At 47.1% G+C, this 27,721-nt stretch overlaps 1 protein-coding gene across 3 annotated transcripts; it reads right to left on the bottom strand.

The window, feature by feature from the left end:
• Nucleotides 1-830: 830 nt before the first annotated feature.
• Nucleotides 831-27,279, bottom strand: nipbla (NIPBL cohesin loading factor a). Of its 3 annotated transcripts, none has more exons than XM_010877025.4 (47): nt 26,882-27,279; nt 24,752-24,937; nt 24,184-24,349; nt 23,989-24,089; nt 23,369-23,483; nt 23,024-23,178; nt 22,686-22,828; nt 22,287-22,377; nt 21,597-22,052; nt 19,488-20,495; nt 19,140-19,313; nt 17,189-17,374; nt 16,453-16,524; nt 16,275-16,364; nt 14,989-15,089; nt 14,784-14,870; nt 14,416-14,644; nt 14,053-14,204; nt 13,824-13,904; nt 13,533-13,633; nt 13,050-13,182; nt 12,598-12,680; nt 12,270-12,402; nt 11,950-12,093; nt 11,684-11,770; nt 11,362-11,582; nt 11,037-11,139; nt 10,727-10,825; nt 10,372-10,518; nt 9,272-9,406; nt 8,923-9,021; nt 8,780-8,833; nt 8,530-8,638; nt 8,217-8,347; nt 7,783-7,923; nt 7,484-7,577; nt 7,164-7,318; nt 6,921-7,011; nt 6,364-6,537; nt 5,979-6,169; nt 5,733-5,840; nt 5,250-5,450; nt 4,719-4,865; nt 3,677-4,056; nt 3,166-3,340; nt 2,233-2,430; nt 831-1,481 (listed from the first exon to the last, which is right to left on the bottom strand). In XM_010877025.4, exons 2-47 carry the CDS (start codon nt 24,813-24,815, stop codon nt 1,119-1,121), a joined length of 7,668 nt encoding a protein of 2,555 aa, XP_010875327.3. In that variant the 5' UTR covers nt 24,816-24,937; nt 26,882-27,279; the 3' UTR covers nt 831-1,118. The 3 variants fall into 3 exon arrangements, with proteins under 3 accessions (XP_010875327.3, XP_010875329.3, XP_010875330.3); XM_010877027.4 differs by having other exon boundaries at nt 24,752-24,900; XM_010877028.4 differs by lacking the exon at nt 21,597-22,052 and having other exon boundaries at nt 26,882-27,278.
• Between the last annotated feature and the right edge of the window lie 442 nt (nt 27,280-27,721).

Below are 27,721 nucleotides of genomic sequence, written 5' to 3'. Positions count from 1 at the left end.
TAGATCACGATGGCTCTAACCAACCAGTTTTCGACAATAATAACATTTTGCTAGATTATTTAACGAGCATAATACGTTGATATTCTATCAAGACTGCCAAAAATTCCCTATCTTTCTGTAGATATTCAAGAACCACACCAAAGCCCCTTGTCCATGCAGGCTGCCGCTGGAAAAACGTTTTAAAACTTAGATGAATTTGCGTAGGTCACCGAGCTCGTGTGAATGTGCACAGTACCCAGTACAATCCACTACCCCTACGATGAAAGCAGGCAAATGCCGTGTTTTCAATTAGATTAGTTTTTCAATAAACTGACAATTCCATCAATAGCAAAATAGCCACGTCTACCGTTGTAACGCATATTACTGCTAATAAAAAAATATATACAATACACATCTCAGCGGTCTACAGTTTGCTGGGCTGCTTCACTGATCAACGGAATTAGTCTTATTTTGTATCACCCCGGTTGCCTTACATTTTAAATGCGTGTTGTTACGTTTTAAAATTGTCCCAGGCAGCACACAGAGCAGAAGTTGGAGTTTACAAAGCAAAGAGTATTTAACACTTTATCAAGACAACTGACAAAAGAGAAATAGAAAATTTATTGCAGAATTTGCTTCACCAGAGAAACTGGGATCCCATTGTTCTCTTATGACTAGGCTGACCTAATACAACAAAATCTACAAAATATCTTCCTGCAAGTAGGCCAAACTGCATGCATCGTTTGAAATAAATTATATCCAGAACACTGTGCCATTGTACAGCATGGATAATTCAAAACGATACTAAAATAAATTGGATCTAAGCTAAACAAAGCCATCCGGTGCCAGTCTCAATTCAAAAAACACTTTTAATAAGACCATCAAAAGGACTAATTTCCAACATTCACATAAGGTTTTATTCTTTTTTTTTCTTTACAGACTTTTTTCTGGAGATATAAACATTTTGAGTTGTCGTGTTAAACCTATAATACAGTGGGAGTAGAAATGAAACAACTAGGTTCTGCTGCACAACAGCGAAAGAGCCTCCCACACAATGTTTTTGTAACATTTCCCTCTGGTTTGGCGGTAAAGGGGTTGAAGAACGTAGAAATAGGGGGTTTCGTTCGACACAGGGTTCATTAGCTGGAAGTTCCGTCCTTGGCAGCGTACAGTGACCGTAAAGTCTGCGCCACCTTGCTACTCAGTTTGTGGTTACTGGTCAAAGGGATTTTTTTGTAAATTATGTCAGACTCCTTGATAGTGTCCACCCAAGGCACTGTTTTGCGTCCGTCCCGTTTCTTGGCATCAGCCCAGGGACCCGTGTAGGAACCGGCCATCCAGTGGACGGTGTAGCCTGTGCTGATCTTCTGGATGACCCGCGCGATCTGGGGCCGGTCCTTGTACTTGGGGCAGTGGATGGCTATGACATCCATTGAGTCCACGGTCTCGTTCATGTTCCCAGGGTCTGCGAGGTCCCCTGAACGCCTCGACCGCCGAGAGGACTGAAGGACACAAAGAGAGGCAGTTACAGTCAAGCTCTAACCCCGGGGAGGGCTTGGGGAGGGGAAAAAAGCTATCAAGGACAGCTACATCAAACAATTTTCCACTTCTGTGATATATAGTGTTAATTCTTGACCAATAAAGTGCCCACTGAAATTATTGGACCACTATGAATATGGGGAAAACTCTGAAGTAACTCGGCCAAGGACATTCACAGACGTGTCCCAAAGCCACTGCAGAGTTGTCTTGGCTCTGTGCTTTGGTTCATTGTCATGCTAAATATTAAGAACTCTTCAGCTTAGTCTGGTTTCCTGGTTTGCTTCAAGGACCTCTCTGTTTTAAAATATCCTTATCCCAAAATGTTTGGTCCTCCTGACCAGTCTCTGCCACTGAGAAGCATCCTCATAGGAAGAGTGTGTCCTACATAATCATGTCAAATCAACTGAATGTTCTACAGGTGAACTCCCGTTAAGTTCTCCAGACATCGCATGCACAACCAAAGGAAATGGGACCCATCTGAGTTCAGTCGTGTGTGTCATGGCCAAGGGTCTGAATACTCACATGCATTGGATATTTCAGGTTTTCTATTTTCAGTGAATTGGCACAACTTTCTAAAAACAACTTTTCACTTTGTCACTATGGTGTAAAAGTCAATAACACAACCAAATGTGGTTGAAAGTGATGCATGTAGGATGCTTTGCATATACTTAAAAATGAATGCAAATAAAGGAAGAGCTGGACTGTGGACCTCACCCCAGGGTTCCTCTCATCCCCGTCGCTCTCATCCTCCTCATCGTACTCCACCGGGGCAAGATGCCCCGCACCATGACCTGGCCCCGCCCCTCCCAGCAGTGCATTTATGGCTTTGTTTCGGATGTTGGCACTGGCCTGTGCCGCGTCCCCCTCCTCATCCTCTTCATCCGGGTCCAAGTGCTCCATCAGGGTCTTGAACTAGTGGGGACACGGGGGCGCAGGGGGTTATCAGGTGGGGACACGGGGGCGCAGGGGGTTATCAGGTGGGGACACGGGGGCGCAGGGGGTTATCAGGTGGGGACACGGGGGCGCAGGGGGTTATCAGGTGGGGACACGGGGGCGCAGGGGGTTATCAGGTGGGGACACGGGGGCGCAGGGGGTTATCAGGTGGGGACACGGGGGCGCAGGGGGTTATCAGGTGGGGACACGGGGGCGCAGGGGGTTATCAGGTGGGGACACGGGGGCGCAGGGGGTTATCAGGTGGGGACACGGGGGCGCAGGGGGTTATCAGGTGGGGACACGGGGGCGCAGGGGGTTATCAGGTGGGGACACGGGGGCGCAGGGGGTTATCAGGTAATACTGAGTTGACCAAATGTATTCAAATTATTTCTCTTCAACATCCGGAGCATATTCTAATCCCATAATATCAAGCCCCGTTGGGGTAAACAAAGGCGCATCATTTATAACGCTGTGCTGAAGACTTCTAGGATCATGTCACTGACCAATACTGACATTGTTTCACCTCATCTCAGCATGAATGTACTAACTGTTGGTCGCTTAAGAAGATCTGTTAAGTGACTAAAACACTAATGTAGATTTTTTTATCATTTCAAGCAGCGGTGACTTGGCGATGAATTGGACACATTCTGAAAACAACTGGAACATAACGTCAGTTTGTGTTAACGCCCTGGGCCTGCAAGCGGCAACACTTACGTCCAGGTACTGCTTGACTATCCGGGTCTTGATGTCGTGAGTGAGGACCACATGGGCCCAGTCATTGGTCAGGAAGTCAATGGTCTGCCTGGGCTTGAAGTGGACGTTGGTTTTCCGGTTCACCGCCTTGTCGTACACCTTGGCTGACTCCGTCTGTGAATACTTCTGGATTTTGCTGCAAACAATGATAAAGAGAATGAGCTGTCCATTGCACACATATATAGCCACGTTAAAAGGGACACTAGAGGATTTTCATTAGACTGAGTCTGGTTTCCTCAAATCCATGAATGAATGAATGAATGAATGAATAATACCTCCAAGAGAGACAACCTTGATTCATTTGTTCTTAACATATATTTGGGAGCACTTGCCCTCTGCCAGGTTTTTCATATTAAACAGTATTTGAACCCGTCAGGTTTCTGAAAAGTATTTGAACCCAGGTCCGTCCATGAACCTTAGCAGGCATGTAATGTTGCCATGCCCCTGTAACCATCCCTTCTGTTTTATTTACCTGTCTGAGAAGCCGTACAGGTTTTTCAGGTGCTGCTTGAGCACGAGAAGCAGCAGGATGCCCTGCGAGGCGTTGGCAAAATCCAGGAGGGGCGTGGCGTTCTCAGGCAGCCGCCGCATCACCCGGTCCACGTCTTCCACATCCAGGTCTTCCAGGTCCGAATCCGAGCTGGGGTCCTCCACGGCTGCCGGCCTTCGTGGTTTCTTAGGATGCCGCACTACCTCCTCCTCTTCGTCCTCAGAGATCGAGTGTCTGTCGCCCCCAGAAGTGTTGCCGTTCTCCCCCTTGTCTTCTTCGTCCTCCTCACCGCCAGAGCTGTAGTTCAACGGGTGCTCCTTTTGAGGTTTGTGCTCGCGCCGCCGTGGCTCCTTCAGCAGAGACTGTGGAGAGAATGTATTTGGTAGAAAATGAGTGACGGACACTGATGAACCAACTGTTTGTGTCTGTTTCTGTGAAATGTAAATTGGTACACAGTGAACGTGTGTGTTCAAGTTTATTTAATAACTTTTAGCGTGTGTTTTCATGTGATATTGTGTTTGTGTGTGTGTTTTTTCCCAGCAGCATCAACAAGGCCTCTTGAGTTCAGTAAATCCCTCCCCCGAACCCCAAGCCTTGAGCCCATTAACTAATGATCCTAATGTACTAAGTACTACTTTAAGCAAATCAGATTCATTCCAAGCTGTGTATTCACTATGTATTTCACAATCATGCAAATAGCATTATATGATTTGAACATGATGTGTAAAAGTTATAATAATGGCACCATATTGATGAGACATTCAACACAAGTTCTGGTACCACTTTTTCATACACTTGGACATTGTGCTAAAACATTTACAAAATTCTAACAATAGTTTGCAGACTGGGTTGGGATTTTTGCCACCAATTTCTAGCATTTTGAAAGTGAAACCAAACTATGGATTCCTGCCAAACCGAGTCCATGCACCAATCTGCAGTTCTAATAGAGGTGAACTGTCCCTTTAAGACCTAGTGGCCACACCCCCCAAAAAACAGGAAGTCCCCAATCATCCCTTGTGCTCACCTCTTTGAAGGTCTGTAGCAGGTTGCTGCCAGACACGGAAAGGGTGATGTCTATGTGGTGCATGATGAAGAGGGGCTCCTCCTGACTCTGGTAGGGGAAACAGGCCAGGTTGTCTGCTATGAACAGCAGCATGTTCACGTCCGTCTTCTGCAGAGCCACAAGAGGCAAAACCAACAATCAGGATAAAGCATTTTTACAACGGGCTTTGTTTTCTTTAAAAGGGGCTTCATTTAAGATTTTTACAGTACTACCGGCAAGCATGCGAGCAAAATCTATTTGTAGACATCTGAAGTTAATTATCTTTCTACAAAATTCTTCAGAGTCCCGGAGATAAACATTATAAATAAATAAACATAAGGAGGATTCTACACAGTGCCCTTATAATAAACCTTATTTCACACAAAGTCTGAAATCAGAATACCAATAATTATTTATTTTTTACAAGGAAGTGCTGTGTAAGACATCAGCATGACATAAACTTGCTAGCAAATATCGGATTGATTTAGAGGTGAGGCTGCCACAGAGATTTACCGAGCTGTCGTCAAACAGGTTGAGTAGGGAGATGAGGAATGCTCGCCGGTGCTGCCGGTTCCCCCGGACCATGGAGTAGAGGTGGGCGCAGAGGGCAGAGGTCGTCTCGTCCTGACGGAAGCCCCGGATGATGTTCTTGCGGGATGCCATGATGGCCTGCTGCACTTGGTAGGACATCTTCATCCCAGCCACAGCCTTCATCTGTAAAGAAACGGCTGGTAACCCATTTGACATCTACCCCAAACTGCAACATGGACACCCCAATATGGTGCTTCACGTAGGCGCACAACTAAGGGAATTAACTGATGTAGGAGCAGGACTAAGGTCCAAGGACATGGGGTATGAACTGACATAGGAGCAGGACTAAGGTCCAAGGACATGGGGTATGAAGTGACATAGGAGCAGGACTAAGGTCCAAGGACATGGGGTATGAACTGACATAGGAGCAGGACTAAGGTCCAAGGACATGGGAAATGAACTCACGTGAATGAATCCAGTGTACTTCTTGTCGATCTCCACCAGCTGCTGGTCGGCCTTGTTCCTCATGCCGGGTTCGGGGTCTGTTCCCATGGCGATTAGGTACGGTACACACTGGAGTAGGGAAGGGATTCGACACATTGGCACAAGACTCATTCCCGGGGATCCCCAGTCAGTCGGAGGTTTCAGTGGTTAGGGCAAAACTGCACAGACAAAAATGTGCTTATTTTATTTCAAACAAGCATTGTTTACCTGCACGGGATGGATGAGGCCCTGGTTGAGGGTGAGCGCGATGACGTTCAGAGCAAAGTGGCGCACGCTGGACTGGGTGTGGAAGAAGGCCTCCAGCACCTGCTTCAGGTACAGCTGCATGATGGAGCTGCTCATGCCGGACGAGATGTCGCCCATCTCCTTCAGGTCCTCCTGCTTGGACAGCTTCTTCCCTGCAGGACCGTAGACCGGTTTACAAATGCTCATCGCGGGATTTTGGGAATCATATTAAAGTGGCAATCTAGAACGCTATAAAGCTTTGATGTTTTGCATGGTCGAATCGTTGCTTCCACAGTAGCGCGTATGAATCTGAGCGATTCTGTTTCTCCCTGTGCTCTGGAAGGTCCCAAAAACAGCGGTAACTCACACTGCTGGTCAGCCTCCTGCATGCGAGAGTCCTCCTCCTGGAGGTAGGTCTGCAGGTTCTTCAGAATCTGGATCTTCAGATTGACTGAGGTGTTCCTGTCAGCCAGGATGCCGTTGTACAGGGTCTTCACCTCCGGGACAAACATTTGGCTGGGGTGCATGATCACCAGGAAGCCTGGAAACCCAACGGAACACCAGGGGTGTATTTTAATTCACACTTTGGGCAAAACACTATCCGCCCTGTGATAAGCCTGCTGGTTAGGCACAATATTCAGGTGTAGAGAATGAGGAACAACAGCAGCATTACTACCACACATTTTACAAAATTCATTTCCAGGCAGTATTGTTCTGACACATTGGGGGAAAACAGAGGGGGGGTGGGGGTGGGGGGTCCCCTAAAGAGGTCCAGGGCCAGGATCTGAACCCTCGCCCGAGGCAGCGCATGTGAACCGTAGGGCCCGTTACATGGTGAACGGAGGCCCTGGTTGAGCCACAGTGGGTCAGACAAACAGGGCTGACTGCCGGGCAGGCTGGCAGGGGCCGCGGCTGGTGTCTTACCCAAACCGATGATGGCCTTGCTCTGCACCTCCTCATCCTCGTGTTTGGTGAAGTACAGCAGCAGCTCCAGCACTCGCTCCTTGATCACAACCTGGAGCAAACGGCACAAAGAGACTGCATTCGACGTGGTTGAACCGTGCTGGCCACTTTAAAGCCAGAGTTAGGATGTCTAGACATTTTCTTTGGTGGTGTGCCGAGTCACCTGTGGCGTTCCAGCGGGTCTTGACTTGAGGAGTCCCTTACCTTGGTGCTGCCCTTGAACTCCTCCAGGTCAAACTCAAAGTGGCGACAGAGCGCGCCCACGGTGAAGAGCGAGCGCAGGAGCGCCGGCTTGTTGGCAGCCAGACTGGTACTGTTGGGGTCTTCCTGGTGCTGCGTCTTCAGCTTGGTCAAAGCACCTGCACACAGCACAACCAGAGTTTTCTTCCTCCTTTCTGTTTGACTCGATATTATGTGATGCGTCTGCACATGTGGTTGAATTGTCAAATCAAATAAACGTCGGGGGCCACGGAAGACAAATATCGTAGACATACGGAGAGGAGTTGGGAGTATTGTTCATTTACCGTAGTATCTGTTGAAGCAAGACCACACAAACTTATAGTTGTGGGTCACCTTGTTCACCACAGCGCCAAGGCAGCTTACGCAGTGCTGGACGACCTGAGAGAGGGAAAAGGCCAGTCCAGTTGTTCAGAACGAATATAGTGCCATCCAGTCAAAGCCAGAGCTCATTTTTAGAGTTACAGTATTCCATAAAGGTTCCCAACAGTTCTCAGATTTTCCAACCAGAAGCTTGCATACCTGGGAATTTGGGTAAAAATTATGTAGCAAATTTCGAGGTTGAGAACACAAGGAGTGTACGAACCGTCATGCCGTATTTGATAATGAGTTTCATTAGGTCTTCCTCTATGGTGGTGAGGAAGGTCTCGCTGGGGTGCTCCATCAGTGGAATCACCAGCTCCAGCATCTTAGCCACGTTGCAGATCACCATGAAGTCACTGGCATTCTGCACCACCACAAAGCATTAATACTCCATAAATAGTCAGTAATACTCCATTAATACTCCATATATTTAGTAAATTACTACTCCATATAGTCATTAATATGCCATACAGTAATTAATACTCTATAAATCCTCCATATATATATAGTAACTAATACTCCATACTGAGTGATTAATACGCTATAAATACTCCATATATTCATTAACACTCCACAGATGTAGTAATTAATACTCCATGAATATAGTCAATAACACTCTTCACGTATCCTCTATAAATATACCAATTAAAACCTTACGTTGCACTTGGTAGTGAGGTAGGGTTGCATGGTCATGGCGTGTTTGACCATGAGCTGGGCCCGGATCTTGCTGAACAGAAACAGGGTGGTGATGCAGGACACCAGGCGGGTTGAGTTCACCCCTTTATTTTCTGAAAGGGGACCAGAATCACGTTATGTACAAAATGTGCTCACAGCTTGTTTTAGGGGCCACGGTGGGTTCTAAAACAAGGGATGGTTTGTAATAAGTGGTATTTTTCATATTGAGGTATTGGCAGTACTTCAGTATCACTGATCCCTTTAAAGACTCCTCTGCAGTTAGAAAGAAAAATACCTGCAAGAGACTCTTCGTACTTCAGGATGTGCTCTACCAGATTGTCCACGAGCTGCACACAAGCCTTCTTGGCTGGTTTATAGGCCGCATCCTCCTCTGACTTCAACAGCTGATGCAAGACAGGAACAGAAAGACCAGGAAGTCAGTAGCCCCAAAAAGCACCTAACAGAGACGCGTTCCAATAGCACCTGACAGGGAGATGCAGTTTAAGGAGCATGACAGAAGGTAGAGCGCCAACACTGACACTCACGTTTTGGAGGAGCTGCTCAAACCAATCGTAGCCAGTGTCTTTGCACGCAGCGACCTGCGAAAACATCAAGCACAGTAAAGACTAAGCAAGACAGTCGATGTAGGATAGATAAGGTTAATAAAGTGTGGGTTGATGACACTCACCACGTCAGTAATGTTGAGAATCTTCCGGGTCATGGTTTCTTTGTCGTGGGCTGGGGTCGGGGTGAACCACAGCTTCTGGAATGTTTCGTTAACCAGTTTCTGTCCATGGAGAAAGCGTGACAGTTAAGTTCATGAATCGCACACAAAGCCACTTATTGCTCACGTACATAGAGGAGGTAGGGCGTGACTACACAGACTACTACTTAACTGGTAGATAGACCACGTATTCTCATTAAAAGCAACTTTGATAGGCAAAAGATCCCTTCTATGCGCTACATTTCTGTCTCAGCTGGGTTTTCAAGTACGTTCTTTCCCCGCACTGCCACCTAACGGCGAGAACGCTGTTCACCTTGATGCCCTCCTCGTCGTTGACCCGGCGGATCATCCGGACACACATCTCGGTGATCTTGTTGAAGGTCGGCTGCTCCAGACAGATATCTCGCAGGATCTTTATCACCCTCTTCCTCACGCTGATGCCCGTGTCCTGAGGGAGAGCAGCGGTTCGTACGTTAGTGAGCCAAACATGTAGACAAGCAGCCTCCCTCTGGGGAGCATTAAACAAATATATTATAATAATAAAAATCATTGATTGATCAGCATCTAGGGGCGACATGAACACACTAACTGCAACTGCTTTTGAAGACAACTGCTTTAAAGTATTATTTTTAAAGGCCTCTTAGGTATTAAGGGTACATTCAAACTCTTCGTCTAGTGAGTGAATGATTAAGGGTAAGGAGGTGAGTTCGATTAACTAAAAAGATAGAACAAAAAACAATACAGAAAAGTTTACAGCTTCAAAGGCAAGTGCAGCACATTTTAACTGGGCTCAATGTATAGAGTGCAATACATTATTTAGCCAATAGGTGGCAGTATAACAACAACAACAACAACAACAACATTTTATTATTATTATTATTATTAAGTGAACTATCCATGACCTCTCCAGAGGACTGCATGTCTGAGATTGTGGGTTTTCAGTCCCATGGGTTGGTATAAAATGCATAATTGTATTTTAAGCCTTAGAGTGCATTCTAGGATGGTAAAACACCAAGCCCTAAAAATCTGTTATATTTCAAATCTGACATGGAACCGCATCACAGCGAAGTGCCACAAGCTTATTGACAGAAATTCAGTACTGACAGGTTCAGGCACTTACAATCGCTACCAACTTTCAGTAAATGAAATGGCATTAAGATGGGTCCAATAAAATCACACATGTCAGGCTTCAGACTAACAACTTCCACCTGTGCCACCAAATCTTTCAGTTGGGTGCAAAAACCACAATGAATACTGGAAACTAAGAACAAAGCATGTACTTGCCACTTCACATCCGGCCTCGCATCTCTCAAGAGAAATGCCAGTTGCATTCCTTGCAGGCTAAATGCTGTAGATACAGCAGAAGTACACACCGAAAGAACCAGGATGGAGGAAAAGGCATGCCGGACTCACCAGTATCCGCTCGATGAGCATGTCGTAATACTGCTCCGTTAGCTGGGGTCTGCTAAGCACGAATCGGCCCAGCAGCTCTACGGCCGCCTCACGCACACTGGTCGAGTTGTCCATCAGACGGCCGTGAACCCCGCGCTGCATGTCCAACTGCACGCGTGCCCGGGAGAGGAGGACATTTTAGTATTTAGCCAATAGGTCCACTGTTAATATAACCCGAAAAAGGACATTGGGTAATTATGGAAACGAAGCATTGGATGTCAGTCGTCCAGTTTTGTGCACGATGCTGCAGCTTTGGTTCATACAGACATGGCAACAGGACAAGGTTGAAAAGAGACACACAAAGTAAAATGTTTACCCTGGCCAGAATACTGGGGTCTACCGCCACAACCTCTGAAAGACATTTCATGGCTTTAGTCCGGACAGCGATGGCACTCTCGCCTAGGACTCTGAGAATCTAGAGACAGAGAGAGACCTGGGTTTGCTGCTTGGCAATGTAATACTCCAGAAATAACAATCCCCCTACTCTGAGAGCCTTTGTGAACACAGGCCATTATCAACAGGGTCAAATCAAACATTTAACGTGGGTTTGAAAAGTTTCAAGTACATACCATAAAAAGACAAGCCAATAAAATAGATGAAAAGCACCATGTTTCCTGGCTCCATACCTGGGTTAAATAAATATCAAAGCTCTGGGCAAACGGCCTCATGGAGGCCAAGTAACGGACGATCAGGCAGGAGTCCTCGTAGTCCACGGTTTCAGAGTTCATTCTGACCACACAGGAGAACACAGCTTTATTATTTCACACCAGGCCATTACTACAGGCTGTGCAACCGAGCTGCCTCATGGATTTAAAATGGTATACACAATTTATAACATTATTGAGATATCATCGATATATGAACGGACATCGTCAAACTTATTCCTTGATTGAGGAAGAAAAAAAGAGATAGGACGGGGAAAAAAAAAGGAAAAGACAGGCGCATCAGTACCTGAGGGTGGTGTATTGGGAGGGGGCTGTCTTAATGATTTTGCGGAGGAAGTTTTTGCGCGCCTCTGCACGCTGCATGACCTCCCCAATAGACTCAATGTCCTTGGCGTGGTGGCCAGGGCCGTCCGATGAGTCCTCGTCCCGGTCACGGCTCTTCATGGCCTTCTCCGCCTCCGTGGTGGTGTCACGGAACCACTGGGCTATGTAGAACTTCCTGGCAAACTGGCGGAGGCGAAACGCACAGTGAAGAAACACGACACTAACTGACACGTGTCTCCGCGGGGTCAGCGAGCGCACAGCGGTACACCAGTCCACAAACTCACCAACAGTGACGGGTCGTTCTCCGTGTTCTCCTCCATGTAATCCAGTAGTGCCTTCTGCAGTTTCTGGGTTTCGTCGTCACCTTGGGTCTGTGTGGGCGATGGGAAGCAACGCCAATGGGCAAAAGAATATATGGCAGACAGACAAAATGTCCCAGGGTTCTGTGTCAGTCTCCTCTCTGCCAGTCTAGGTGGGGGGCCGACACGTCTGCATTCAGCCCCCCCCCCACTGACTATTGCAGAGCAATGGAATACATTCTGTTAGCTACCTCTTTTAGGATGCGGTCAATGGAGCACTGATCCATCTTGCTGGTGACGGCATCTTTGCGTAGGCGAGCAGCAACGGTGCCCAGGTAGTCCAGTGAGGCCACCCTCAGAGCCATCTCCGTCTGCTTATTGCTGAACTGGTGAACCTGAGGGAACGGGAGGTGTTACAGCCAAGGCTCTGACACTGCAATGAGGGAGTACCATACCTGTTTTTCAAGCATGCGTGTGTTTGGGGTTACCAGGTTTTGACAGGAACAGAGAAAGACCACCAAGTAGGAGTGAGTTTTATGAAACCAGCAACTGGCCGGCCGACAGGACTCACCAGTAGTCTACCCAGAAGGCTCAGCAGCAGCTCGGCAGCGGGCCACTCCGGCTTGTTGACCGTGGAGAGCAGGTCCTGGACAAAGTTCTCAAAGAGAGGCCGGTAGTCCTCCTCACCCTGCTTACTGCCACACCTGGATATCCCCATAACACAGACGGAGATGCGGGTGGAGGGGGAGAAAGATGGAGGGTGAAAGGGCAGAGAGGAGAAAGAGGTGGAGGGGGAGAGAGAAGAGCGCTTTAGGCAGGCATTACCCTAACCATATACCCACAGCCTGCGCTGGACATGAGGGGGCTGGGCCAAATCCCCAGAGATAAGACAAACGTACTTTTTGAGGAACACAGAGAGGAAGTTCTGGGCCGTCCTCATGGCCGTCTCGTAGTTGTTAGTGATCAGCAAGTCCTCATCCACCTAGAAGATATTATTTATATATGTATATATAAAAAAAAGGAATCACTACTAGGAAAGCCAGTTTGAGATTCCCAGTTTCAAAAATATGCGTGATTTACAGTTAAACAAAGGAGGACTGTGGTTGTGTTTATTTCAAGACAAACACAGAACTCTGAAATCTCAGACCTGGTCCAAGGCAAGCAGGAATTCAGGAAAATAAACTAGCCCTGACAGAGGGGGTAACATCAGTCTGTATGGTACCACTCTGAATTACACATAGGACAGCTCTCGCTTCTCTAAACCGAAGACTGCCACTGAAGGCCTCTCCCAGTCTCCGAGCCGGCTCTAAAGAGGTCCGGGTCGTGTCCGGAGAACGGCGTCTCCCCTCACCTTCCTGTCGTACTCGTCCTCCAGGGCGTCGCCGTCGTTGGGGAGGTGCACGACACACTGGATGAGCTGCAGCACCAGGGCCGTCACCATCTGGATGTAGAGCGGCTCGCCGTCCTGGTCACAGCTATTCAGCCTGCCACACACGACCAACATCTCTCAGTGAGTAGCCCATTGGCTACCTCTACTAACGAGGGCATTCATTAGTGCACTGTGAAAGAGCACATTCAGTGGCAGAAAAGCCTTTTTGTTTTTAACTACTTCTTGGCCTTGACCTCTTTTTTCTTTTTGCACTGGTAAGCTGTTAAAGACTGAGGGCTAGATTCAAACTCATAAGTATACCAGAGGCAGGAGCTTAGAAAGCGGGAGCTCTCAAGGCCACCCCGTTTGACAAGTTCAAGACCCTGCCGTTTTGTCCTCGTAGTACCTAGTCATTCAGAAACACATCCTCCCTGTATTTTAAGGGCTAGTTGTGACTGTGCTCACCTGAAGTTGCGGAGGCTGCGTTTGCTAGTGGGCAGTCTGGCCAGGGAGGTGAAGATCTCCTCAAGGATTAGTTGCCTGTGCTTCTCATAACGGGAAAAAACCTAGCCATGGACAGGGGACAACATCATTAGCAACCCGACACGTTCCTCTGACCAAATCATGACTAGAGCTGCCCCAACCAGAGGGAGTGGAGTGAGGTGACCGATCAAAAAGGGCAACACACTGATGGAAACCAGTCAATAAACACTCCCAAAGCCAAGTGAAATGGTCACACTGTGAGAAGACACTCACCGCCGTCACCAGCTTGATAGCACAAAGCTGCAACTCACTGACACTCTCCACAAAGAATGGAGTGATGCCCATGGAGGAGATCTAGGAGAGAAACAGAGAACGAAAGTGACAGATCGGAGAGAAAATGAGAGAAAGAGAGAATTACTGCTATGGTCTTGCAAGTTTTGTGAATGCAGTGATCCAAACACCAGAGGCTGTTTTGAGAGCAGAGGGGGAGTGGCCTGGATACCTGAAGGATGGTGGTGTCCGTGAGAAGCTGGATCTCCAGCAGCTCTGAGAGGTTGCTGACGATGTCACACACCTTGTTGTACAGCATGACGATGACCCGCTGCTTGTGGGTGGAGCACTTGGCCCTCTTGGCCTTGGAGCTCATCAGGCCTCCTGTGGAGGTGTGGAACAAATGACATCCCAATCGTTCATAGGGCACTTCGAAGTGTTTTATTTCTTTGACTGGAAGCCCAGAATGAAATTAGAATACAATTCAAAGGGACCCGCGGACTGTGAATAGTGATGGTTTTTACGACCACACGGTTATCATGGGCAGGGCTTAGCGGGTGTGTCGGGTTAGAACACGGTCGTGAACCAGGCTGACCTCCGTGTGGATCCACCCGGTACACGGGGTCATACTGCGGGTACAGGGTGTTCTGCAGGTGGAACTTGGTGTACTGGAGCACCCTCTCAATCACGTCCTCGATGTAGACCGCCTTGGGCATGCGGGCTGACGTCATGATGTTCAGGGCCGTCAGGCAGGCGTCAGCCGACTTCGTCACACGCTCCATGATGAGGTCTCGCCACAGCTTCTCCTCGTCCTCGTCGTTGTCCTGTGTGTGTGTGTGTGTGTGTGGAGGGAGACAGGAAAAAAGGGTTCCAACCAATCAACCCACCAAAATGGCTAGAGAGCACAGGCTCGTTGTTAGTAAAGACTAAGTTATCCATGTGATAACATTGGGAGAAACTCACGTGGTTCATGAGCGTCGACAGCTTTGCTCCGTCCAGGATGTTCTTCTCCAGGATATTCAGAACCTTCACCAGCTTATCAGACGGTATCTGAGAATCAATCGATTTCATGTTTAATCCAAGGTGGTAGAGAGGCCTCTGAAAGGTATTGGAATAAAGAATAGGCCAAAGAAAGAATAGGCCAGGTGGCTGCCAACAAGAGACCTACCCTGCAAGTGATGCCCATGGCCTTGATTTTGGCCGACTCGCTGCCCAGCTCGTTCAGCTGCTGTTTACCCAGCAGAAGCTCCTGTGGGATCTCGTCATCGTCTACGGATGGAAAATTGGGTTTAAAATAACTACAGTTGTAGCTGGCAGTTTGATATAGGAAGGTAAGCTACAGAGACATATTGAAGTGGGGCCACCTCACGGCAATAGAACTTTACAAGAACAGTGCAATGCAAAGGTTTGGTAAGACCAAACACCTTTAAAGTGGTTATTAGCAGAATTTTTACTGTACTACTAGCCTAAACAGAAGCAAAAAGTATACTGAAGACATTTGCAGTTAATGTTTGAAGTTAATGTTTCAAATAATATTTTTCAACAAAACTGATCCGAGGACCAGAGACATTCCCTATTTGAACGTTCTCTGCAGTCCGTTCATCAGTTTGCATTGATTTGTAATCTCCTTACACTCACTTTAGACACTCAGAGTACTATCTTTCCGACCCCAACCACCATGCTCTAGATAACACTACTCTGGTTCGGTAAGGGAAGAAGAGGAGGAGACAATTCCCATTACTGTTTAGAGGCAAGATTCTACACAGAGATGCTTTAATTTACTCTGGAATGGATCACCCTCTTCAAATATTTCCAATTGTAAAAAATACATCATATTTATGACAATTCTTTAAATTCATTATTTTTGACAGATTTTATAATTCACCGTGCAAATTTAGTAGTTTGTATTTGGTCGAAATTACAACGATTCATATCAAGGGATTCAAAGTGAAGAGAGTTTGAGTGAAGGAAAAGAAAAAAGGGAAATTTGGCAAAATAATACCTAGAAAATATGGGAAAGTACAATTTCAGCTGAAGCAGTTCAGTATAGGAATAGGTTTGAATACTCAGAGTTGGTACAGTACATCTTAGCATAACCATTAGGCTCTCGACCTATGCCTCTGAAAAACACACCATGACTGCAAGTGGAGCTGGCTTAGGCTTTCAGTGGTGCTGCTGAATACCTGACATAAATATAGTGGGTGAGAGAAGCACCCTGGCTCCGACTCAAACCCTAGTCTGTGTGACAGTCATTCCATAACCATTATACAGTGCCACCGATGTGGGTTAATCCTGTTGGCACAACTTCATAGCGTTTGCCTTTCAGGTCAGAGACCAGGGTTAGCGTCCCTAACCCAACTGTTTCCCTACAATACCAAAATACATTTGAAAGTAAAAATAATCTCTGGATCCTTTTAGTGAAATTCCATCATAACATGTAAATTGGTATGTTACCCATTTGAGTGAAGTCAACATCTTCCAGATTTTCTAGGACATTGTCCACACTGGAGGAGAATCTTTTGAATGTTGATGAGTCCATCAGTTCTGGAAGGCCGAAAGTCAAGGTCTGTTATTATTACACATCAGCTACCATGAAACGTGCAAACCAAAAGGTAAACCTCCAAATATTTACCCTCGTGAGTGAGCTTGGGCTCATACGCTTTCCTCTTTTTCTGCTTCTCTTTCTTCTTCATCTGCCTGGCGACTGAAAGGGATAAACAGCATTTTATTTCAGGCAATAGTATAACAACACAGATCACACAACAATAACGTTGTGTCAAATTAAAGAACATCTTCAGCAGCCCCCAAAAGGCAGAAGGCTACCCTGGAACACGGACACAACAGCATGTTTTAATCTGACGTCTTCGCTAGAAGTTGCAGTGTAAACTCAGACTAGCATTAACAAATACCAAGTACGTGAACCTAATGTATACAGCCCTGAAACACTCAGATATTGAGGCACATATCTTACGCTGCCAACAAATACATTCCCTAGGCTAGAGTGCGCAAATTGTTGCTGTGTGTGGTCTCAATAGCACAGCCTGTGACAACCCACCAAAGTGGCTGGTGAAGTAAAGATTCCACCCGCCAATTCCAAAATCCACACGCATATGGAATGCTTTAAATGTAGGTCCTGGCTACAAACATGCAGCTAACTTGACAGGCTTGTGACAGCACTGACAGGCTTGTGACAGCACTGACAGGCTTGTGACAGCACTGACAGGCTTGTGACAGCACTGACAGGCTTGTGACAGCACTGACAGGCTTGTGACAGCACTGACAGGCTTGTGACAGCACTGAAGGGAGGGTGCAGATGAAATGGGCGGTCTTAACTCAGTCAACGCTACATCAGAGGAAAGTAAACTCACCGTCGCTCATACTGGGCGGGGGCGACTCATCAGACGAGTCCCGGTAGCGGCTGCCCGAGCCTCTGCGTCCCTCCTGGAAGCCCTTGCCCCCACTCCGCCTGTGCTCCCCGGAGCCCCTCCTCTCTCGCTCCGACTCACAGTCCCAGGCCCTGTCCCCCCGGTCCTTCCGCTGGCGTTTCTTGGCAGCTGTGGACCGAGGCAAAGGGAAATCAGTACAGCTTACACAAACTGTTTTTGTCGGAACCGCGTAAGCAGAGCCGGCCAAGATCGGCAAATGTCTCTTACTGACTGACTACCCCTTGTTAAATAGCGTAGTGGTTAGAGACGTGGACTGCCATGCAGGCGACCAGTGTTCGATCCTCAACCACGGATAAAACAGGATATACTAAAACTTTGCTGGCTACAAGCTTCAGTAGCTATGTTATAGTAAGCCTAAAATAAAACTCCTTACGGTTATATAACAAAGCACCGACTTGCTTTCGATTTAAAGTGTAGTAGTTGGCTATTCAACAGTCATTGTTTTCTAAAGAAACAAACATGGAGTGATTGGAGTCATTGTTTTCATTATAGGTACTGTATAGCCAGACTAAAACTTCACAGGCTACAAGCTTCTGTAGTTACATTTTAGAAAACCAAAAGTAAAATTGTTTATGGTTATATCGCGATGGATGAACTGTACCGACAACAAAAACATTCCTCTTGATTTTGATTTACATAGCGTAGTTCACATAGCATAGTGGAACCAGTCAGGGAGTGATTGGAATCATTGTTTTAATTCCTGTACACCTATTAGCTAGCCATCTACAGTAATCTCGTTCTAATTAAAAACGGGTTGAATGTAGTGTAGCGCCCCTGTTATACCTGTTGTTGGTTTGGATGTTAGCTAACATAGGGAACTAGTTTCTAGATCTGTGGAGTTTCGACTAATTGGTTTAACAATGCATTAGTAAACAGACCACATCACTACACAAGCATCATGAGCAACAACACCCGCTGTTTAAATAGTGATAAAAGACAGTCTGTCACATAGGAAATCGCAGAACGAATCCAGCCAGGGGTAGAAACATTCATCCTTTCTAATCGTGGGCCGACAGACCTAGGGTAGTTCCTTTTTTGTTTTAAGAAGTGGGACAGCTTTGCTGAATAGATGGAACACATCTGGTCACACGCTAAAGGGGCATGTGACCAGATCTCACCCACACACCCCTAACCTCCGGTATATTTGGGCCCACAGTTGCAAATGTGGGAACACAGGTCTTTTTCTCATATTCCCAGGTAACGTGGGAACACAGGTCTTTTTCTCATATTCCCAGGTAACGCGGGAACACGGTTCTCTTACTCACATTCCCAGGTAACGTGGGAACACGGGTCTTTTGCTGACATTCCCAGGTAACGCGGGAACACGGGTCTTTTGCTGACATTCCCAGGTAACGCGGGAACACGGGTCTTTTGCTCACATTCCCAGGTAACGCGGGAACACGGGTCTTTTACACACATTCCCAGGTAACGCGGGAACACAGGTGTTTTACTCACATTCCCAGGTAACGCGGGAACACGGGTCTTTTACTCACATTCCCAGGTAACGCGGGAACACGTTTCTTTTACTCACATTCCCAAGTAACGCGGGAACACGTTTCTTTTACTCACATTCCCAGGTAACGCGGGAACACGTTTCTTTTACTCACATTCCCAAGTAACGCGGGAACACGTTTCTTTTACTCACATTCCCAAGTAACGCGGGAACACGGGTCTTTTTCTCACATTCCCAGGTAACGCGGGAACACGTTTCTTTTACTCACATTCCCAGGTAACTCTGGAACACGGGTCTTTTTCTCACATTCCCAGGTAACGCGGGAACATGGGTCTTTTGCTCACATTCCCAGGTAACGCGAGAACACGGGGATTTTACTCACATTCCCAGGTAACGCGAGAACACGGGGATTTTACTCACATTCCCAGTTATTGTCATCAGAGTCTGAATCCATCTCGGCGTACTTGGGTTTCTCTTTGACCGTACTCCGCTTGCGCTTGTTCATTTTCACCCTCTCGCACAGCGGCATTGTGGACTCAATCTCCGCTAGCAGCTCTGGAGGCAGGTCTTTCAGCACCGACTGATCTAGTCCACCTGCGAGGAAAGGTTGTCAGAGTTGGGTACATGCAAAATCCTGTGGTCGTGTACCATTTCCTGGAAAACCTCAAAATAACATCTGCATTCCGTCACAGGTGGTTTTGCTAGCAACAGGCACCTGCGTCTGATTTAAAAAAAAAACAATTCACAGAGCTAAGACGTCTGTCTTACCTCGGCTGGACTTGCCCGAGGAGAACCTGCTCTTGCCCGACTTGGAGCCATGCCGGTCCTTGTACCTGATGAACCGCTGAACCTCGTCAAAGGAGAGCTTCTGCAACACCACCACTGGCTTGGGCCTCTTGCTGATGTGGTCCACCAGCCCCTCGACCCCCAGTCGCTCCAGTTTGACGCGCGGCTGGCCCCAGCCCTCCGCCACGTCCACCGGCCTACCGTCCTTGTCCCACTTCACCTTGGGTATCACAAAGTTTCTCAGAGCCCCAGACCCTGCCCCACCCAGCAGGTAAGCTGGGAACTCTCCTGCCTTGCTCTCAGGCTGCTGCAGTCTGTGTCCTTCCGGCAGGTTCCTGGCCGCCTCTCCCCCGCCGGGGGACCTGAAGCCGGGTCTGTCACCACGCGGCCGCCCACTGGGGTCAAAGCCACTCCCTCTGCCCTCCTGTTTGACCCGGGGGCTGTCCGGCCGGTATCGCTCTTCCGGCGAGCGCCGATCTTCGTTTCTGTGCCGCCTCTCCTTGTCCCTGTCCCGGTCCCGACCGTGTTCTCCTCTCCCCGAGGACTTGGGCGTGTCGGGGTGCCGGTCCTGTTTTCCGTCATGCCTGTGTCTGGACGGCTCCCTGTGGCTGTCGTGTTTGTCCATGCGGTTCTTGATCACCTCCGGTCGACCGTCCGCTTTGAGCCGGAGCACCCCGGCCGTGTCGGATCCCTCTGCCGCCGGGCCCTCGGCGGGCTCCTCCGGCCACCGTTGGGCCTCCAGGGCCGGGATGGGAGCAGCTATACATGGGTCGAGCTGGCCGTCGGCACAGCCTGCCTGTTGCAAGTCGATGCTGACCATAAGGGCCGGTCTGCTAGCTCCGTTTCCTGCTGCTGAGGCCTCCTGGGGGGTTAGTTTGCCAGCATTGCCGCCGCCGCCTCCACTGCCTGGCGCACCGGTGGTCCCCGCGGTACCCCCCGCTCCGGGCTCCAGGGGGAACGAGTCTTGCTTACGTTTCTTCAGTGGTTTGTCTGGAAAGAAATTGAAAAAGGCACGCGACAGCATTAAACAACAAAAGCCACAGCAATAAATACCTAAACGCAAGTTAAACTGTAAACATTTAGGTGGTATGGGTGCATAAAGATTGGTCAATAACTGCTAGGACACAGTCAACTAAATAAGGAAAAAGATAAACATGGAGGACAGCTTACAAAGACTGAGATAAAGCAATGCAAGTGAGGAAATGAGATGCAAGGGAAAGGCTTAAGAAAGTTTGGAGGACTAGAACCTGGCATGATCTCTCACTTCAGCTATGCTACACGCATTCCAGTGCATTGTCATCAACATCATGCAATGCGACATACTATCGGCTACAAAAGAACCCCCCAAAATTGACAGATTTTCACTCAACACGAAAGAATAAATGCACTTGGCAGCCATCAAAAAAGTAACCTCCGCGGTTCTTGATGCTTGGACAATACCACTGGCCCTGTCGCAAATGAGCAGTTTAAGCAGCTGTCATTCCTTAACAGCTGACGGCAATGTCTGACGTTCGATGGTCCTAGTTTAACAGGGCTGTAGAGAAATTCTCAAAAAGTGCTACATTGATTACCCTTCTCCTAGAGTCACACAGAGAACACTCTTAGCGTAGAGAAGTCCTCTTCCAGAAGACACATTGACAGACAGCTCATCTAGAGGGCACCTTTACAGACACCTCTTCCAGAGGGCACCATTACAAAGACCCGTTCCATAAGGCAGATTTTAAAGACCCCCTCCGTAGGGCAGTTTCTCGAGACCCCTTCCAGAGGTCACTTCTAGAAAGACCTTTTCTGAAGAACTCCTTCGTAAGAACTCCTTCAGAAAAACCTCCTGCAGAGAGAACTTTAGAAAGACCTCTTTCAGAGAGCATGCTTCAGATACCTCTGAGCGCAATAAAATGTAGTGTTTTTATCCACTATTAATCCATTGAACTATTAAAGGGGGCAGATTTGCATTATTCTAGAGCCATAGCACCAGCTCCAAATCCAACGGGGGTGGGTGGGGGGGGGCACGACAGTTTACTGGACACGATACTGGGGCGGGGGAGGAGGGGGTGTGGTCCTTACGCGTGGGGCGGCTGATAGCATACACACCTTTATCCTGCACTTCTTTGGAGCAGCGCTCCCTCTCACTGGCTGACTCTATCCTCTCAATCTCTGCCAGGGCGTCCAGCTCCGCCGCATCATAGGGCGATGAGTGAGGGCCTCCCTGCCCCTTAGCAGCCCCCATGTTCTGCAGCGCAGGGACCTGCCGGTGCCCTGGCTCTCCGCCTAGGTCAGAGCTCTGGTTCACCGTGCCGGGGGGCAGCTCACCAGAGGCGTCCTCCTCTGACTTCACCCTAGACAACTTCAGGGTCAGCCTGGTGGCGTCCTTGGGGGGTGAGGTGACGATGTCATGAGAGTCCTTGTCTTCCTTGCTACCCAGCTTCTTTTTCTGCTGCTGCAGTTTCTTTCTCTGGTCGGGTGAATCCAGGAGCAGGTCCGGGGGGCCGTCCGGGGGGGACGCGTACGGCGGAGGAGACGGAAGGCTGAGAGGCGGCCGAGAGCCAGCTTTAAAAAAAGTTACGTTAGTTTTAAAAGATGCTCAGGCAAAGGGGACAAAAACATTTTGTCTCGCCCACGAGGAGGGCATTAATATTTAAATAAAAAAGAAACAGTTGGGAAAAGGCAATCTCAACCAGGAATCAGCATGAGGTGTGAAAGGAAAGTGGGCAGCCAGGAAACAAGTTGGAGTTAAGAGTCACAGCGAATGGGGGTGCCGGCTGGTTGCCTGTTTACGAGTACCTTTCGGGGTTCCCTCGCTTCCTGCAGGTGAGCACCCAGGCTGAGGTGACCTCAGAGGGAACGAGGCATTCCTTAAGGAGGGGTCACTCTCCTGCAGACGCAAACAACAGCGAGTGACAAGTGTGCTTAAACTCTTACCTATAACCTTTCACTAAGAAGTTGTTGTCCAGTATTAAGTGAGGAAATATAAACAAAAGAATGACTACATTACTATTCAAATCAGAATCAACGGCAGCATTATCACAAGCAGCGACATTCCAATGTTTCACTCAATCACCAGCAAAAGACGTGACGCGATTTTTGGTTTTGAAATCCGATTTTCAAAACCCGGGCAAAAGAACAGAACTGTGATGCCGATGTAAGCGTGGCCCATTTGTGGTCTGGGAGCGCGGACGGTACCTCGTTCCCCAGCCTGTGGACTATGCTCATGTAGTCGTCGCTGCCATGTCTGTCCGGATGGTGATTGGCGGCATTGCTCATCTGTCCCTTGCTTTCGTGGATGTTCCTCATGCCTCCGGGGACCATGGGGCTGGCTACGGACACTACAACACACAGCCGACAGCTGTCACTCAGACACGTCTGAGCCACGGCAATACGCTCACAGCGACTGCTCCAGCTGTCTTTTCGCACAGGGCGAATGTCGCGGCTTACAGACACATGCGGTAAAGGGTAAGATAATCAGGCGTGAACGATGGTGTCAAACCCGTTGCCCTTAAAACCACCCCATCCCAACTCACCCTGCTGTATCTGTTGGTGTTGACTGTAGCTGGGCGGATGGGGGTACTGCATGAATCCTGCTGGGCTCTGTGGAGTGTATGGGCTGGGAACCGGACTGTTCTGCTGGGCGATGAAACGACTACCTGAGCTCGCCTGCGGAGAGACAAACCCCCGGCTGCGATGGGCAGGGAGACAGGAAGGTTGGGTTTTAAGTGAAACAACATGGTGCTTTTTTCCCCCTCTGCCTTGTATTAACATACATTAGCTAGCCATCTAAAGAGAACCTACAAACATGCCCCAGGTTTCTCTGTATTGACAAATGATGGGGTATATCAGAGGCCAGGTAACAGAAAGACATCACTCACCTGGATGGACTGGGGGACATTGAAGCCTGTTGAAAGGTTGCTGACTGCGCGGGGCTGCCATGCATGGAATTCTGTATTGATTTGTATTGTTGCACCATCGCCTGCTGCATGACATCTGCAAATGAAAACAACAATTAAACCCAAAGAAATCTAAACAAGTAGTGTGAACCAAAAGCTCACAAGGCCCAAACAGGGCTGTGCAGTGTTCAGGGCATTAAAATGCAAAATTGCCTTATGGAAAGAATCTTAAACTAAAGCACAGAGAAATATCTTTTAACATACAGTGAACACTTCTTTTCAGTGAACACACTATTAAAAAAAGCACCTAATAAGGATGAGCTTGATCTTAAACGTATGGTTAGAAGTATTAAATGCTAATTTATATCATGCTCATCTACCAATTATATAATTTCATGCACACCTATCAATTTTACAGTGCGCTACGGTTGTATAGTTGTTATTGATGCGTTTTTTGTATAGTGTTATTATTGATTGTCATCATTTTTATTTTTAAATTATAATTACTGTTACTTTTACCTGCACTGTCGGGAGAAGGAAAACCTAGCATTCCATTGCCATAACTTATTGCAAATGACAAATAAAAAGTGTCTGTACTGTACTTTTCTCCCTGAAGATCCCGGGGTTCCTGGAAAGCACAGTCTGCAGCAGGGCAGGGACGTCTCCTTCCGGCTCATCGCTGCCCAGGTTGTCCTTCAGCTCTCTGCGTGGGGAGGAAGAGTGCAATTTTGAGCATATGCTCACAATGTGTGTGTAAGAATCACTGAGTGCTGAGCGAAAGGTGGAACTGAACATACATGTGCTCGGTGGAAACTTGGTTGAGACTGTGGGCCAACTGGGAGACCAGGTTCTCGTCCCGGCAGGCCAGTAGGCAGCTGACCTCCTCTGCGATCCTCCCATTGTAGAGAAGGCTTTTGGTGGTTGTTGCGGGAAGAGGAGAGGGCAAGGGCAACTGATTCAACACTGCAAGATCAGGCAGGAAGAGGGACGTTGGTACATTAGATAAGTGGTTCTCAATCCAGGGCACCCAAAGGGGTTCCCAATTTTTATTTGTGCCCTAGCAGCGCACACCCATTTCAAACCAACATCATGATTTACAGCAACTGTTTTGCTCAGGAACAAAATGACAGATTTTCATCATGACAGTTCAGGGATTCAATCTACCAATCTCTCAGTTACTGGTCAGATGCTCTGACCACTAGGCTACTGAGCTTTTATGATTTGACTCAGGGGTGAAGAACTAAAACGGAAGAACTACAGCATTAAACCCAGGTTTGCAACCGCCGATCACACGGCATATAAGCTGGCAAAGACTAACCTAGTGGGAGGTTTGTTGTGGACACGAAATAGAGCAGGAGGACTTACAGTCTGTAAGGCTAGAGATCCCAGCAAGAGTGGTGATGGGAACATGAGGCATATCCCCATTCATGCTGAAGGCGAAGGCAGGGCAGCGTGGCGATACACAGGTTGCTTATGGTCGCAGCCGATGGACAAGTCCTCACATCTCCTTCGCCCTGGCAGAGGAAACGACAACAGGGAGCTGGTTCATTTCTGTAGATGTATAATCACAGACAGGAATCACAGTTCTGTTTGGAGTCAGCCTATCGGGGGTTGTACATCTTTGGTTACTCCATTAACTAAGGGACACTCCTGAACAAAGGACAGCTGGATAACATTTTCTTAAAGCCAATAAAACAAAATACTTTAAGCTATCACATTTCAGAAAACTGGCAGGGAATGAAACAAATATGGAGTTTATTTTTATTAATAATTGTGACAACAATATTGGTGCGAGGTACTATCTGCAAGATGACGCAGATTGTTTTAAAACTAACAGGGATTAATGATGAACTAATGATGTTTGGTGGGAATTCAGGTGGTTTGCTAATAAACTGCAATGATATCAGGCTATATTCTAATCACGTCAACAACACATGGCATTGTCATTATCAACAGAGCAGCTCAAATAATGGGCCAATGTTAGCCCAGGTGTTGAGTCATACACCGCCACCCACTCATTAGCAAGCATTCGCAGTCAAGAGCTGAGAAAACCCATCAGACCAAAAATTAACTGCCTAAAACAAATGTAATACAGAACGTCACAGGTTTGTCTGTCTCTTACAAAAGTCCCATAGTTTGGTAGTTCTGGACAATAGTCTATTAAGAAATGTAAATTAATCTACTATAGGAGTGGTGAGTACTTCAACTGTGAGTACTACAACTGCTGTTGTAAAAAGGGCTTTATAAATACATTTGATTGATTTGATTGACTTAGTGTGATTCAACGCATTCTTTCTATGGTCCAAAACAACATATATAGAGAGTATATATTTAAAAAACTAGCTCTCCACCTCCAAACATGTATTTCAAGAAAATTATGTATTCACTTAAATACCAAGTTAAAAAAAAAAAATAGAGTATTATTATTACAGCCACACTAACAAAAACACATTTCTCCCAGCTTCCTCATTTACAGACACGCGTAGCCCGCATACTACTGACATCTGGGAGAGTGACAGGCAAGAGCACAAAGGAACAGATGCACAATCGTGATGGCGGTGGTTGGGGGGTATCATCAATATTACGTGATAAAACAAATTGTGTTTGAATCACTTTGGGTTGGCAATTTCCCCGCATGACCACTGTCAAAATCAACTGACATACTTTTGTATAGGAATCGTACACATCTGTTTACAAACAGCAACAGTGTTAGCTGTACAGTCCTGACTCGTAAAGTAAAATAATCCTCATAACACTGGTTCGATCCGTTGTGTTCTAACGCTAGAACTTATCCGACTCGATGTTATTATATTGCCAGTTAGCTTTACTTACTTTAACGTCAATAGCTAGCTAGTTAGCCTTTTCAATAATCTGGATAATTTAGCGTATCGTTAGCCAGTGAACGTAGTTAACTAACTTACGTTGAACAGTTAATGTACTACTGTGTCAGTAATTAGCTGACGAACGTTATTTCTCATTACAGTAGTTGATGCAGACGGGATTAGCCAACTAACGTTATCTAGATACAGCTACATAGTTAGCCAACAGTGGTGTTTAATTACGCTAACGTTAGCTAACTACTGTAACATAGCTGTCTATAGTTAATAGTAAACTATCGTTGACTGGCTAGGTACAGTACTGTGTAGTTAAGCTAGTTCAGTTACGTCTTGCGCTCGCCTAGTATTGTAACGTTATCGCGAAACCAACTACACGGCTAACTAGTACTAGTCCAATTAACAGTAGCTGGCTATCTGGTTTATCAGACAGGCGACTTAATTATTGGCTTGGGATATTATTACGTTAGTTGGTACTCGGGCTCGAGGCCTACCCAGTCAGTGAGGAAAGCGTAGCTAGCAAACTAACTATCAAGCTACTAACCGTAGTTATTGACGAACATGACGTGATAAGCTAGCTTCGTCAACAAACAACGCGACTTCGACAGTTGGTTTATAAACATGATGAACATCGTGCATAGTTTTCAACATCAACATTTACCTTGTGATTTTTGCTACGTAGGGAGGGGAATGTTGTATGTAGCTAGGTTGTCCCGTGTCTCTCTGGCTCCCCCTTTCTTTTCTTGCTGTTCCTCCAATGCAACGGAACTCAGTTTAGTTGCCAGCTAGCTGTCCAGTTAGCTAGCTAGGCTAGCAATCAACAATAATCCGGGTCGCGCAGATTCTTCCTTCTTCCGTCATAAGCGGTTGTATTTTTGAACGGAAGTATATACAGAACCATTCGTTCGGCTGAGTTTCTGTCGGTCTAAACCGACATTAATAAATCGCTGTCCAATTTCGTTTGTATAAGGACACAAATATGACGATTGTTGCGGCGAAGAGACTGCTCCCGTAGAACAAAATGCCGACCGGAAGTGCCGCCGTACGAGTGACCAAAGATCTCGCGCACTCCCTCCATAGGCGCCAAAACAAAATGCCACGTTTAAAGGAATCACCACTGTGCGGCGCTACACAACAACAAACCAGTAACCTACTGTTCTGTGACAGCTTGCATCTCTGATTAGTTTTAGAAAGCGTAGTAGAGCATGGAATTAAAGGAGTATGATATATTGACAGATGTTCCTCAGTCTTCCATTTAAAAAAAAACATCGGATCAAACACACATTTTTATAGAAATCATTGTATTTTATGTCAAAATGATTTTAACAATGACACAATTATAATGAATGTACCAACAAAAAATGCAAAATATGTCTAAAATGATACCAAATTATTTTCCCAGAGGTTTTCATTCCTAGAGTACACAGGCACCAAAAAAGCTCTGGGTTTTAAACCTGTGGTCCTTGGACCTCTGGGTTGTAAGTGTGGTTACTGCTCACAG

This window comes from Esox lucius, chromosome 13 (assembly GCF_011004845.1).
Source record: "Esox lucius isolate fEsoLuc1 chromosome 13, fEsoLuc1.pri, whole genome shotgun sequence".
Taxonomy (NCBI): domain Eukaryota; kingdom Metazoa; phylum Chordata; class Actinopteri; order Esociformes; family Esocidae; genus Esox; species Esox lucius.
Note: the sequence above shows the minus strand (reverse complement) of the source record. Positions and strands in the feature narration are given on the sequence as shown.

Coding starts and splice junctions, on each gene's coding strand:
- nipbla (XM_010877025.4), bottom strand. CDS start 24,815: ATGAATGGGGATATGCCTCATGTTCCCATCACCACTCTTGCTGGGATC. Junction 17,375..19,139: donor TGATGACAATAACTGGGAAT/GTGAGTAAAATC, acceptor CTCGGTCCACAG/CTGCCAAGAAACGCCAGCGG. Junction 3,341..3,676: donor CTGTACGGCTTCTCAGACAG/GTAAATAAAACA, acceptor CATTGTTTGCAG/CAAAATCCAGAAGTATTCAC.